This window comes from Labrus bergylta, chromosome 1 (assembly GCF_963930695.1).
Source record: "Labrus bergylta chromosome 1, fLabBer1.1, whole genome shotgun sequence".
In the NCBI taxonomy this organism is placed as follows: Eukaryota; Metazoa; Chordata; class Actinopteri; order Labriformes; family Labridae; genus Labrus; species Labrus bergylta.
In genome coordinates this window covers 23,000,957-23,016,462 of record NC_089195.1, presented here as the reverse complement: position 1 = coordinate 23,016,462, position 15,506 = coordinate 23,000,957, and the positions used below count along the sequence as shown (strand labels likewise).

Sequence of the window (15,506 nt, the reverse complement as noted above, 5' to 3'; positions counted from 1 at the left end):
GCCTCCTTTCACATGCTGGGTCAGTGTGTCATGGGCTCCTGTTACGTTACAAACATGGTCTGACTGACAGGCTCTCTGTGTGATCATTTAAGGATTAAGATTTGTGCTTGACAAAGAATGAATATTGTTTCCTTTGTTTTCTTGGAGCAAAAAATGGGGAGACGGCCATAAAAAAAAAAAAATTGGTCACCACTATTTTGCAATTTTGAAAAAAAAAACAACAACCTTTGGCTATGATTTGATCACATATGTGCAGAGTTATAGTACATACTATTAATACAAAAAGCAGTAGATAAAAAACAGGACTAATGATAAAAAGTACAGCAAACTGTATTACTTTTAGTATTCACTTCTACATCTATTATGTAAGCTGTATTGTCTGTGTGACTTCTTTAACAGAGAACGGTTTGTTGTGCTTCACATGCTCTTGAAAGACGAGGTAATTTAAAAGCAAACTCAATTTAGATAAAGCTAAATATTAATTTATTTGCATTAATAATTTAAAAATACTATCTGTGGAACAACATCTACTGTGGGCTGCAGAGTAAATAGAAGCATTAAGGACAAACAAACCAGAAAAAAAAAAGTAATTGCTTAAAAAAATATTCATCAGGGTCACTGAAGTTAAGCGTCCAAGTAAAAAAAGTTGAATTGATTTTTTTTTTTTCTTTCACATCAACCTAGCTGATGATTTATTACATTTTACTCTTGGTTTTGGTGCATGTTTTGTAAAGAAATAAGTGTCGAACAAAGCTATGAATGTTTTACACCACGACTCAGGCCAGCATTTTTCTAAATCATGGGTCCTGCTGACATGTTTCTGGATGCAAGCTGAATCTCTGTGTGGCTATGTTTGTGTGTTTGTGAGAGAATACAAGTGTTACGTAAAAGGACCCCGAATAACCCCCTCTTTCCAACACACACCCTTCACTTTATTCTAGCCAACTATGCATGACCTACTTCGGGAAACCTTTCATGCTTAACAATTAACATTTTTTGAAGCGTCTTCCTTTATGGCATCCTTTTCCACGGAGGAAGTGAAAAGACAAACACTGGGTTTTAAACGTAAGCACTTTGGCGCGAACACTTGGGCGAGCTCTTATTAAACATGAATGATAAAGACATGGCTTGTTTGCTCAGTCAAGTATATCAGGATACAAGAGGAAGACAGTAATTTGTCGAGAGAGCCGGGATGGCTTCTCTCTGCATCATCCTTACCAAAGAATAAAAAATAGATCTCATTGACTTTTTATAGCTCCGGATGAATAATGTCCAACCAATAAATTAGACATCTGTCTGCATTTAGCTCAACAAACACTTCTTTTTTTATTTATGCCAAGAGTGTTGTGATTAGTTAATCTCATAATTTGTGTTTTAATATGTACATAATTCTTTGTAGTCGCTCTGTATTACTGGTACCAGCATGTTGCTTTTATATCTCAGATGACTGTGTAAATCCTCCACACAAAAACCTACTGACAAAGCAATGACTCAGGGCATTTCTAAGACCAGTTGTATGAGATCAGACTATTTGCATGCTAGTTAAACTAAGTGCTCTGTAATACAAAAGCCTGCGATACAGCTACAGTATGTCACATGACTATAAAAATCAGGGCATTCATTCCGAAACATAAGCATGCACTATGCTTTTTGTTTTCCCCTTCCTCTTTCTGCCTATTTTTTTTAATGACCTCGACAACAGAAGGGAATGTCAGCGGTAGGTAGATGCAAGTAGCTCTGCAGCTACGGCCCCGGCCTGGTGGAAATCTGGCCCTCTGTCACCAGACTGCGCTTTAAAGGGAAAGTTCAAATAAGGACAAGACAAGCATTCAGATCCCAGAAGTCCAGGCCGGTAGTAACCACACTTTTTATTGGGGTGTCAAGTCCAGCCTAGAATGTGTGCTGCTGTTGTTGTTGCTGTTGGCGGCCGTGTTGTGTGTGTATGTGCGAATGTGTATGGTTGTGTGGCTCTGCGTGGGAGGAGTGGAGTGGAGACTTTAAATGTTTTTTTTTTTTTTTTTTTTTTTTTTTCTTTCTCCCGATCATTGTGCCACACAGTATCATCTTGGCTCCTTTAAAAAGCTCACATCCACTGCAGGCATTTACTCCCACACTGTAGTAGCACAAGGTAAGAAACATCCATTCATAAAGCTTGAGAAGAAAGCATGGCTCCCACTGTGCCCTTGTGGCTTAACATGATATGATCACATTTGTTGGATATTTAGATGGACTGTCACCTTTTAGCTAAATGTCAAGAAAACCTCATTGAATATAATATTGGTCAGAGTTTTGGTGGTATTCAACAGAGCTGCTAAAGCAAAACCAAAATTGCCCCAAAAACCAAAATCACAGTAGTGAGACTTAACTTGAGCACTTAAGCAGCGACCTTTACTTTTCAGAATAGTTTTTTTGGTCAGTGGAACGTCCAGTTAACACATAACTGTGATATTATCACCTCATTATAAGTTATTGTGATGACCTTGTTGGCTGAAATTGCCTTTTTACAATGGTTTTAGCTCTGTTTCGGTCTTTACCACCTCCCACCTAAAGGAAATATTTAACTCTTTTTGATGCTCCACAGTGTTAACCATCTTATCATTATGTACTGTCAATTGTTTTTTCACACTGAAACAGATGCTTAAAAGAGCTGTAAACAGAGATGACAAGAGTTCATATTCATCAGAAAACCAAAACTATAAAGCACATTAATGTGTAGATGTAGTGAGACACAGCATTATTTTTTTTTTCCTTACATGTAGTGAATTTAGAAGTACATTTTCACATTCTTTGGTTGTGGAAATGACTCATTGCAGTAGACTTATTTGAGTGCACACCAAAACTGGCAACCCTTCATTAAAACAGTTGTTAAATGAGTCTGCCGTTGACTGGGACACGAGTCCAGTCAATGATTCTGTGTTCAAGTCGAAGAAGTCAATGGCGTCACTTAATAACTATCTGCTGGGAAGCTTATCAAGGTTAAAATTTGTTACATTAGATTATAAAATGTTGTTAGCAGTGTCAAATCAAACACATCAACTATATGCATGATCTAAAAAGTATAAAATAATTTACCCTCTATTTTAAAAAACAAAAAAACATAAACATCATTCTCTGCAATAGTACCAAGTTTTCACCTTGCAGCCGAGGTCAAAAACAGCTCACAGGGAGCTTCATTTTCCCCTAGTTTTCAGGATTAATTCTGATATTTTAAGAATAACAGACTGTGGAAATTCAGCATCTCTTACACAGCCTCAGCCTCCAAATACACCCACACCACTGAGGAACTGGCTGCCCAGAAGACAGAAAAGAACTGGATCCTGGTGGGTCTGTGTATTAATATTTTCTTTTCCATTCAGGTGTTTTAATCATGTTTTTTCAGTAGATGTTTATCTTTTTACATGCATTCAAAAAAAACAGCCCATTTAAAAAAAGAATGTTTAAGAAAGTACTACTGTGCTTAAAATGTGTTTTCAAAGCTCAAACCTGTCTCTGTGGTCCAGAGTATCCGATTTCTTTTTTTTAAAACTGATTCATGGGTTTTTTATTCTTGGGCTCAATGATAAAACATTACTGATTTCTGCATGGAGGAACAAGCCAATTTACATCTCTAAATGTTGGATTGGACTGCTGCACCGAAAGACATGTTTGAAAATGCCCACAGGAGCCCCTTTCACACTATATTTCAGACCATTTCATTTCCATATGCTGTGAAAAATGTTACTCTTCGTCCATTTTAACATTATACAAGTTGCGTTTAGGGGTGTATTTTCTTTTCTATTTTCTATCATTTGCAATGCCCAATTATATGAATTATATAATGCTTGCTATAGATTTTAATCAGTCAGCTCAAATATATTTTTTCCGGCCTCATTATTCTACTGCTGGGTATTTTCACATTTAGGGTACACTCACTCTAGACAAAGATGTCCCTTACTGCGCTTAAGCACGATGCCCCCCCCCCCCCCCCTCCCCATTCCCCTGTTGGCATGCACTCACACTGCTCCAGGACTAACTGGGCCTGAGCATGGTTACCTCTTGTACATAACCTCGTAATACAACGCATGAATGGCTTTGCGTAATTATGAAGCATGCTGAGTTAACAAGACAGGTTGACTTGAAAAAAAAAAAAAAAATTAAACAATAAAAGAGACGCGCTGTCTTGTCCGCGTCCGCACATCGGAGAACAACACAAAGAACATAGCAGCTACTTTCCTGAATTTGTGGCTTATTACATTACATTATTATACAGGCAGAACACTCCAGGATATCTCCATAATGAAGGCTGTCCATGTTGTGTATATGTGCTTGTGCTCGTACATGAACTGTACCGTGCTGAAGCACACCTATTCGAAGTGTGCCAGGGCCAAGGAAGTGTACCATTTTTGAGCACGGATTGGAGCACTAGTCAAACAAACTGGACTTTAGGGGTGAAGCGTGCTTAGGCATGTCAGGATTGTCTAGTTCCGAGTGTGCCCTTAGGCAGTGATTCCCAAAAGGAGTTATGATGGAGGGGGCCTGGCCTTGCTTAAAATAACAATGCACAGTTTTCTTACTGCTAGCTAGGCAAATTTTGTGAGAAGATTTGAAGGTTAATGTAAGATGGACAATGAATCTACACCAGACGTCACAAATTTGGAAGTTTCATGTTACAGTGTCACTTTTAATTGCCTCCTCTTTAAAAAGCTGCTTGATAGTTTGTTGTCAAACACTAAAGTTGCTTTTCTTTACTTCCGGAGTGAATGTTTGAGATGAATTCTAAAAATACAGGAGTTTGTAAGCAAAAAGCGTGATTGACAGTGTGATTAGTGTACGTTAATATATATTTTGATATGTATGGGGAGGGTAGGAGGAGGGGCCTGAAAATATTTTCTTCTTCCAAAGAGGGGCCAGGCAGAAAAAGTTTGGGAGTGTGCTTCCCTTTAAATATATATTTATTTCAATGATTCTTGGCTGAGATGAACTTTTCTAAGAATCCTTCAGTCGACTGTCAATTCTCTTAAAGGGTTTTCAATCACTCTGAAAAACATGACCTTTTTCACCCAATGTCCTTTCAAACCAGCACACGGTCTGGGTTAATTGAAAAAAAGCTCTTTTGAAACATATTGAAATGAAATGAAAAAATTAAATAAATACATATTTTCTTTAGAAACGTGGTAAGAGTTCTGCGGTTGGAACTGTAAAACTGTTCTCTATATTGAACACATGACAACTTCAACCCTCAACCGGTTGACCCCAATTTATCCATCAAGTGTGGATAAGTGTCAACCTCCATGCACCATTATTTGTATCAATGTTCGTACTAGTTGTCACATAATTAAATGACAGGAAAAATTGATTCATAACGTTTGTAAAATGTTGAAAGATTTACTCTTTTTTTTTAATTGCTTAAGAAAAATGGCAATCCTCAATCATTCCTGCATAAATGAGTCACAGTCCGCAGCTCTCAGGGCTGCACTTGACTTATTACGAACAAGTTTTTAAACACTTAAAAGAGGGAGCTTAAGAAAATAATTCATGTTTTTCTAAAGCTACCAAACATTATTAAATTATTTAGCGTAGAATGTTTTATGAAAAGAGTAAAACTTAAACACAAAATAACTTATTACTATAGTGTGGACCCTACTGGCTTTAGATTAAATTCAGCACAATTCAACTTTATTTTAGATTTAATTTTAACTCTATAGTGAATTTGTGACAGAATATTCAATAATGCAAAGAATGAATACACGTGCTTACAGTATGAAATAACTTCTCTGCCAGATGATTTTGTCTGCTGTGTAGACTGCTGAACTCCACCATCATTCCCGAACACCTTCACCTTTATTATCCTTTCACAACCCAAACACAAGCAGCTGCCCGCTTCTCAGTCAGGAACCCATAATGCACTGGGAGCCCCTGTGCATGCCTGGTGTTGGGCTTTAATTGGATATTAGTATCCAGCAGTGTCTGAATTAATCAAATCATTTCCATCCATTAATTTAGTGGAGGAACATACAATTAAAGCCTTATTAGTGTGCTCTCAGGAGTATGCCTTTTCATCCCTCTGCAGAACATTGAGAGTTGGCCAGAGTCCAGTCTAAAGCTTTCTGCCCGCTCCTATCTGGACCTTCCTCATGAAGGGCACACTGTGGTGTGGATCTGCAGAAACTGGCTGCAGGGAAAAAGGTCAGACTATATAGTTTGGTGCCACTTCTCCAGAAACTATAAATATAGCAAAAGGAATTTAATGAGAGCATTTCTAAATGAAAAAAAAAAAAACGGTTGGTTTTCACTATTTTAAGCCTGTACCATTTGTCAGATTATGATTATTAGGTCAGGGAGCTGACAAGTTTTAGAGTAATTCTATTTGGTTTAACATGACTGTGAAAACCAGCAGGAAAATGCCCTGAATAGGGTGAAAAGAGATTCTCAGATTTAGGCAGTGAGCAAGCATAATCCAGCAAAACTAATGTAGGTCATTTTATCAAAATTTCCATATTTATATTTTTCATACAAAGCACATTTGGTTAATATAAATCCACCATGAAAATCTTTTAAAATGCTCTTCAGAAGAGATAATACTGTACTACTTGTAGTGAAAAAAAAAAGAGTGAAAATCTCAAAAAATCTTGAAGAATTCAAAAGTCTAATCACATACAATGCTTTGTTCTGGACTATGAGTCAGCCAAAGCATTCAGTTTAAATTAAACATCACATAAATAAAACAATTAAAGTTAGGATGACTAATTTTTCTCCTTCTTCCTCTCTAGCCGATTTGAGCTAGAATGTTTTTGCACAAAGTAATCCAGACTGCTCAGATGAGCAGCCATTTTTAATTAAAACCATTTACAGAGGAAACCAAAGTGAGAAAAAAAAGAGCCGAGGGATTTTACACTCTGTCATCCAAGGCTTCGGCGGATCAAAGAGTTTTAGTTGTGCTTTTTAATGGTTACGTAACAATTTTTTGCCTATGAAATATTGGGCCCTGGTGCAATGTAGTCTGGTCCAAAGCTCAAAAGTGCCACCGATATCCTGCAGTGCACTTTCAGATTTCAGCCAGGATATAATATGCCCGTGCATATAATCTATGTATAGCTGTCAATCAATTCAAGAGGACTGTGAAAATAGGCACCCCTAATTAAATGTAGGATTCTTGGGTTCTTCCTAAGACATTTCTATATTTATGTATATATGTGTGTGTGAGTGAGAGAGAGAGAGAGAGAGAGAGAGAGAGGGTATATAAATATATGTGTGTGTAGGAGAGAGAGAGAGAGTATGTGTGCATTAGTTGTATGTATGTTTATGTGTGTTTGTGTTTTTCTGCCTCCCTTGCTGCCTGGCTGGCTGCCTTGTGGCCCACCTCTTACTGTCATCCTGTCTGACATTAGGGCTAAGCTGGATCTCATTAGGACCAAGGTGGCAGTGATCCCGTCAACATCGCTTTGGCTCCTGCCATATGGGTCGCCTCCAAGGTAACGGGGCTGTATCAGTCTCCTCAAGCCTTGCTTTCGCACACACTCACACAGACACAGACACACTCACACAGATGGAGTACAGTGTGTAGTGTACGTATAACGCTGAATAAAGACGTCAAACAGAAAAGATATAAAATATACTGATGATAAGAAAATCAGGTCAGGATGACACACACACACGCACACACTCACTCCTATGTGTTTCTTTTTGATATACAAAAATTTCACAATGAGTTTAGATCCATTGTAGATTTTTTTTTTAAAGGAAATTAGGTTAAAAAAATGAATTAGAGTGATCATATCAGACCACTTATCTTACAGTAAAAAATTAATGGAAAATGGAAATCAATTTTAAGTGTGTCTTTGAATAATGACGTTATTATAGCTGCATCTCTTGAGTAAAAAAAACAACAACCTTGTCAACGTGTATGTTTGTATCGTATATATTATCTATAAATAAACCACAACTGAAAATGCTTGAGCAACAAGTGAAATCTTCAAAAGTTAGTTTCTACAAATTCCATCAGAAGAACTTTTTCTTATCAAATAAATGTGCATTTCATGATATAGAGCAACATCACAGTCAAACCCTCAGTTTAAACGGTCATGATCAAGTCACAATCGAAAAAGTAAATCAACATCCCAGCAGCAGCAGCAGCAGCTCAAACACTGAACTTCTCTCACAGCCATGAAAGTAACAGGAAGTCCTTTAAGACTTGTTTTAGTACCTCTTTGTACCAGCTTGTAAAACTTTAAATTTATAACATCCTCTGCATACAGAGATGATGGAATTGTTCTTCATGAGAACACCAATAGACAGACAATGCTATTGAAATACATAAAAATCCTATCACACCCAAACAGCACCACAAACTGTAAATGAACAGCTGCACCTCCCTCTGTTAGGTGCATTTAATACTTCTGTGTTTTTCACAATGGTACCAAGTGTTTCCTGGACTACATAATGGCATTTTTATTTTCTCTAATTAATCGTGCTGCTGATAATTAACTTCCCTCAGCTTCACATACAACTAGGACACCAGAATACAGTGGACGCCAAACATCTGTGTCAAAGTTGCACTTTTCCAGATTGGCAGCTCTTATAGATTTCGTCCTCTTCAGCGTGTTTGTTTAGACACAGCCCCCAACCTCACAAAGCAACTGTTTATTTCATCAGTTTGGCAACAAAAGCATGTGATCAATCATTCATAATTTATGATGCTGCCAATGGCTCAGGGCCCATAAAAACAGATATTTGCATTACACAAGGTCTTCGCTAGACCTCCTGATAACAGGCCAATACATCTTGTTGTTGTACATACAAAGAGGAGCCTGATAAGAGGTAAACTTTCCCTATCTGTGTTACAGTAGAGCACAGGGCAGCGCTAGCAGATATGATGTTGTGATCACATGCTACTATAACAATGACCTGGACGGCGTCCTTTAATTCCTGTTACCCCGGCCAGCATCCCGCTGCCTTTCCCAAGCCCTGCTGTTGTTTTTATTTTTGTACCATTCAAAGCAAACGCCCTAAATCCCCTGTGAAATATGAGACTCACTGAAACAAACCGACCCTTCATCTATCTGATCCAGTAGACAGACCCACCATTATATAGGTGGAGTGAGATTGTAAAAAAAAAATAATAATAATAATAATTTCTCAAAAATAGAAAATGTCCTGTCATTGTAAAGTTACGGTTCATTATTTTACTTTGAAAAAAAAAAAAAAGCAAGAAATCTGAAGGAGAAACACAAGAATGCACTCAGATTTGAGAGAAATCTTTACTCTGCTTACCTTGACATGCCGTCTGTGATGCAGTTTGGGTATCCTTCACCTCTGCCTGACAGTGACCCTTGTGACATGCCCGGCCGAGTTTTCCATGACTCCATTAATGCCGTTACAGGCGAAATAAGATTCAACAAAGGGTTGGACTGGTCCCTCACATCATGCCGTGTGAAAGCCATTGTTCCTTGCGCTCCAATCTGGTAATGGAATGAATGTCCGCCAGAATTAACTCCAACAATGGCTGATGTGGGCATGCTGTTGTTCTCTTGGTAATAGCTGCCATCAGTGGTCTCCTGCTTAACCCCTTTGGATAGGACATTGTTGGAGAACACTTCAGGCTCATAGGACCCATTCATGGAGGAGACAGGTGGTCCTAAGATACCAGAAAGACTGTACTCGTCAATGTTATTCCTTAGGGATAAATAGGTGGTCTCAGATGCAGGAAAGAGACCGAGAGATGGTGGCTGTTCGCCGTACGGTTGTTGGTTCATACATCCCTCATTATGGTCTGGCTCACTCTTAATCTGCGTGATAAAGGGTGTGCTACTTGAGTTACATTTAGAGCTGCCCAAACACATGCTCCTAAAGTCAGTTCCTGGCTCGTTCTTTATATACTTAACCATGCCCATCTGGTCTAAGCCCACATTGAACACCTCCCCGTCTACCATCTCTACTTTAGGGAATTCAAAGTGTTTGAAGTCCGTGTCTCTGGACAGACTCGCTGTGTCAGGGCTGTTCGTGTCATTCTGCACCAAACCAAGCCCACTAGCAGGACTGGATACCGGAAACCCAGCAGAGGAGGGGTTCTGAGGGCTGCTGACCGCCATGTTGCTTCCTATAGCCGGACTGGGGATGGACGGCCTTACTGGGTTACAGTTGTTTGCTGTACTGGTGCAGCCACCGCCTGTTGGGCTTGAGACGGAGGACCTGATGTTACAAGTGGTGCTGCAGGACGGAGGTGATCGCACGCTACTCATGCTCTGAGGGCTGGACATGGGTGACCTCATGACATTGAGCGGGCTGGTAAGCGGTGGTGAGCCCACTGTGCTGGACTCTACAGGGCTACATGTTGCTGAATTCCTGCGCTTGATATTGGCCAGAGTTGCGGCACAAGACGTCTGGCTGACAGGACTATTAACAGACGAGCACACTGGTCCAAAGCACGTAGGGGGGCTGGTGGTTGATGACACCATGTTGTTGCCGGGGCTGGAGATTGAACTGGAGGTCTGGGGGCTGCAGGAGAGAGATGAAGCCAGCATTGAAGCCGAGCTAATCTGAGTCCCACTGGGGCATTCCCTGGGAGTGATGCTTGGCTGTGGAAAACCAAATGGCTTTAACTTGGGGCTCTTTGTGGAACCACACTGGGTCTCTTCTAGAGGCCGTCCACACGCTGGATACATCTTCCCAGGGCTAGTGCCGCCCCCGTGCTGGCTAAAGGCAAAGTCCGCCTCCCTGGCTGCATTCATATACAGGCCCATTGACTCAGCCACAGTCTTGGAAAGCTCCTTGGAGTCCATTTCCTGCTTATGACCATGGAGGGAGTTGTTGAAGTGTGGGAGAACAAATGGCTGGTTCTGGCTGAGCCGGAGCATTGGCTGCTCCTGTTTTTTTGTGTTGTTGTCTTTGCAGTCAGTAGCTGGGCTTCCAGCAGGGCAGCTCACATTGACTATGTCCATCAAGATATCGCTGCTGGTCAAACCTGAATCCTCTGTGCTGCAGCAGTGCTCCATACTGCCGGGGACCTGTGACCATTTGTTCTCTGTGTCGCTCCCATCAAAGAAACTTTGGTATCTTTTGGTCTCCATTGCTGGCTCATCGAGTCACCTGAAGGAAGAAATAAAAATTAAACTAATGAGAGATGTTCGCAGTTCTATTTATTTAGGGGGAAATCAGTTGCACACAAGGAATTAGTTAAATAATACTGGTTACTTGGCAGGTTCTTTAAGGATATTTACCTTCCGGCAAAGATTACAGGTTCTATGTGAGGGAATATGCAAATAAGCCTAAAATCTAGAGTGTAAATAAAGTCTATTTGATTTTGGATACCAAACCAGTATGTTGTGTTATGTGGGTAAAAAAAACAACCTGATGAGGCAAAGAAAAAGGGTCTGCAAAGAAGAAGATAAATTGTTTCAAGTAACACAGATTTTAACTACTTTGATTTTGATTATAGTAGCCCGTAATGACCTACTTACACAAACACAAAACAAACACATAAAGTATGCTGTGTTAACAGTATGTTTAATCTGGAAAAAGGACAGTATTTCCTCTCTCAGTCACACAGATAGGGCTCCTTATCTTATGAGATGTACAGTCTGATAACTTTGAGGAAAACTGCACCGCAATGGTTAATGTATCTACGTGACGTCGTCTGGGTTTAGGTTCCCACCTCTGCTGCGCTTCTATTGGACAGCACAGCCTGAAATCCACCAGCTTTGCATGGATTGGTCGAAAAGCTGTCACTTAATAGTTATTTCTCTTGCAGCCACAACATAGCTGCGACACAACTTGAAATGTTGCTTGAACGGCAGGAGCGGCCGTGTTATGAGCAAAAAGCAAATAAATTACTGGCAGTTGTTTAACATTTGACAGAGTTTATTGTAGGCTATCAATAATGCATTGCTTTGGGTGCTAGTTCTATATTTGCTTTGCATGCAACGGTGCACTCTTTGAAGTGCTCGCAGCTCTGGAGAAGCAAACACACACCAGTTAAAGTTATTTGGATTGCCTGCAGAACATTTCGTGTTTAATATGTGCACATATTCAAAAATAAAAACTAGAAAAAAGTCAGCTTTGTGGGCTACTTCACTCTTGCTCCTGCCGTGCTTGTCCTGTCACTGTTCACCATGCAACTCTCTCTCTCTCTCTCTCTCTCTCTCCATTTTGCGTTTGCGCAGAATAAATTCAAAAAGAGGATTCTTTGCTGTATTGTTACTGTTGAACTTATTTTTGCTGTGTTAAAGTCGTCTCACTGGCAGCCTTTCAGTTGCAGGCAAGACCGAGTGCAGAAGGAAGGAGAAATTAAATAATTAAAGTCAAACATTTAGGAGGAATTTGACAGTACTAGCTACTCATCAGCACTTCTTGACAGGTGCGGTAGGCTATCCCACTTAAAAATCTGAAAAGAACTGTTGTGGCAGCTTTTGTTGCCACAGAAAAATACATTAAACTTTATGGCGACATTCACGACGTAGCAAGCGGTCCCGATTGAAAGTTGTTTTATTTATTCCCCCACAGCAAATGTGGGAACGCGGGGTGCAAAGCTTGTATGCACATAAATCTGACTGAACAGCGAGGAGTTTCATTATGATCCCAGAGATCAGCGCGTAATTAAAATGTGCAGTCAAACAGCCTCCTCCGTGCTCTCCTTACCTTAATTACGACATTCAGAGTTGTCAGGTGGCCGTGTTGCTGGGCAGCGAAATAATCCAGAGGGCAAAAAAAAAAAAAAAAGACACGTCAAGCAAAGTGAATAAATGTCAACAAATGTGTTCCGTCTACTCTTCCCAGTACATAGTTTTCAGTTTGACAGCTAGACACAGCGGAGAATTGCGTATTAATCCTCTACAGCGAGCCGCTGCTCCTGACAGGACGAACCACAGCGGTGGGTCGGACGACAGCCTCAGATCATCTCACATTATGGCCGCAATTTTGCAGATTACCGATTCAGGGCCCCGGATAAAAAGAGTATTAAAAACAAACGAAGGAGTCGTAGGACTTGAAGTCAGGGCGACGTCACTCTGTGCACATGGACCCTCCTACTGCAACGAGTGCAACACAAACTCCGAGGAGGGGGAGGAGGAGGAGGAGGAGGAGGAGAGGCAGAGGGGAGAAGAGGGGAGGGGCTCCGCGCAGGTAGACGGAGCCGCCTGGAAATAGGGCACCGCGCTCAGTGCGGTGTTGTTTGTGTTAACTCTCAGGATCCCTTTTAATTTCATTCAACTATTTCCTGAAGGGTTTCTCTGACACTTTTTTCTTGTCATCGCCCCCTTATCATGTTGTGATTTTTTTCTTTAGTCTTTTCTCGCCCTAAAACTGTTTCCCAAAGGAGCTCGTGTACATTTACCCATACGCACGCGCACTGACCATTTTGATAAAAAGGACTTATAGGGGAACAGCCTCCCAAGCCTTTCTTGACATTTTACCATGGACCTTTAAAATCCCTCAAATATTGAGTGGAGAGTCACTGTACTTTAAATCAAGTCAGACTGTTGCCTTGTATAAAACTAACTGCTGCCACCACTAGGTGGAGCAATATTTCTATTGCTGCTCAGAAAGAGAGTCTTGAGTGGTCACCCTGTAACTTAATTCATCTCATGTCAAACTGTGACAGAGGTCTTCTTTTTATGCCTCTATTAAGAAAAACTGACAAGCTATAACTCTGCTTTCTGTTGGATATCAACCACCATCAGTAAGTAACAGAAGAGAGGGAACAGTATGAAACCAAATCCAAATCAGAAGTTTAGCCTTTTTTTAATTAAGAAAAAGACAAACAGTTAATGATGTAAAGATCAGAAGTAATTTTAATTTTAATTTTAATTTTAATTAATACACTTAATACATGTCCACAGATAATGAAAATTTTTATTTTTTTATTTTTATATAGACATGCCGTGGCATTGATCTGGATGTATACTTAAATTTGACTGCTGCAACATCCAATAATCAATTTAATCTCTGTACTTGTCACTCAGTCGGCTCACATTCTGTAGCGCTTCAGATGGCTGCGTAATGTAGGATTTCTTTTGGAGTGGAGCTCAGTACAGTAGTTGGGATGTTTCCCCTCATTGCTTGTCTGCGTTCTGCAAACCAGCCTGTAGCCATTACCCGAGTGAGGCAGCAGCAGCAGTTAGATTAGTAAAAAAGCATCCAAGCAGCACTGCCCACCTCCCTGATCTGCCTGTTAATCACCCATGAATGGGGACCAGCTTCAGATAAAAACAGCCGAATTGAGCTATAAACCAATGTTTCCCACCCCCATGCAGGCAGCTCCCACTTGTCCATTACACATACTGGCTGCCAGTCAAACACATCAGGAGCAGATCTAATTTAGCTTTGCATCACATCAGTTTTCCACAGTGACAGAGGAATAAAACATTTCAGACTGACAGAAGAACACAGCTAACATTTGGTAAGAGTACAAAATTCAAGCTTCATTGAATCCCACTGAGCTTTACATCAGCCCGGTTATTGATAATCGCACTAACCTGAAAACTCTGAATATATAGGCTACAAATACATGTTTATTCTGTACTGTAGACATATGGGAGCTAAGAATAGCTATATTTAGAAAAGGGGGCGTGGGGTGGGGGGGATCCTTTCGAATGAGTGATTGCTCTGATTAGGAGCAGACGTCCACTCCAGTTTAGACACATAGCAGACAATTTTGAGGAGCTGACAGGGCCAAAAGGCAGTGCAGAGAGGTGCATGCTCTGCCTCATGGGGACAGGTGAATTGGAGCATGTTAACTCTAAAACAAAACACTTGTCAACTCAGCAGAAGATCCTGTACCTATCATGAGTGGTAAGTACTGGACCAGTTTTAATCAGGGAGGAAGTCCGTCAGCGGCATCCTCCATTCAGCTCTTCATTGCTTCACTTAGGAAGCAGTTTATCTTGAGCCCCGTTAGCGTCTACATTCAAAATCAGCCTCTTGCAGGCTCATACAGGGATTTTTTTTCTCCAAACACTCATCTGTGTTCTGTCACAGTTGGATGCTGTTTCCGTCTGTCTGCTACTGTAGGTGTGCTCTCAGTAAATAACAGTCGCAGCACTTGACTTATAGGCCATGTTTGTGGAGTTTGTGCCCTTTAGAGAGTTTCTCATGCAGATATCAGGCAAATAATATTGATTTTTTAAAATGTAAAGCACTTTGTATTACATTATTATTGTATGAAATGGACTGTACAAATAAGGTTTGATTGGTTGATTTGCTTCTTGTTCTGCTGCTGATACATGGGCACTCAGAGGTGACTTTCCTGTGTTCAACAAGTCTTCCAAAGAATCAACACCAGTCAGCTACCACCACAAAAATAATCTATTTTTTTTTAAATATTACATCTTGAACTTATTATCCATGCTAAGGAGTTAACCTAGAGCACAGACTTTTCATTTGATTATGTAGTATTTGTCTAATTCTAATTCTTCTCCTACTCGAACCTCTTATCCAAAAATGGTCTCTTCTGGCTCCAGAAAAAAATAATGGCTACGACCAAAATGTCAAAGCGTATCTTACTAACAGTCAGTGTCAACTTGATACCTAAGTCA

The 15,506-nt window shown here is 40.3% G+C and overlaps 1 protein-coding gene across 1 annotated transcript in view; it reads right to left on the bottom strand.

The window, feature by feature from the left end:
• The window catches only part of nr3c2 (nuclear receptor subfamily 3, group C, member 2), a 79,476-nt gene extending 66,471 nt beyond the window's left edge, over window positions 1–13,005 (bottom strand). Inside the window, exons 1-2 of the mRNA XM_020628842.3 lie at window positions 12,613–13,005; window positions 9,250–11,064 (exon numbers count right to left, since the gene is read on the bottom strand). Coding sequence (XP_020484498.2) covers window positions 9,250–11,045 — 1,796 coding nt within the window. The 5' untranslated portion in view covers window positions 11,046–11,064; window positions 12,613–13,005. The remainder of the gene's footprint in view (window positions 1–9,249; window positions 11,065–12,612) is intronic.
• Between the last annotated feature and the right edge of the window lie 2,501 nt (window positions 13,006–15,506).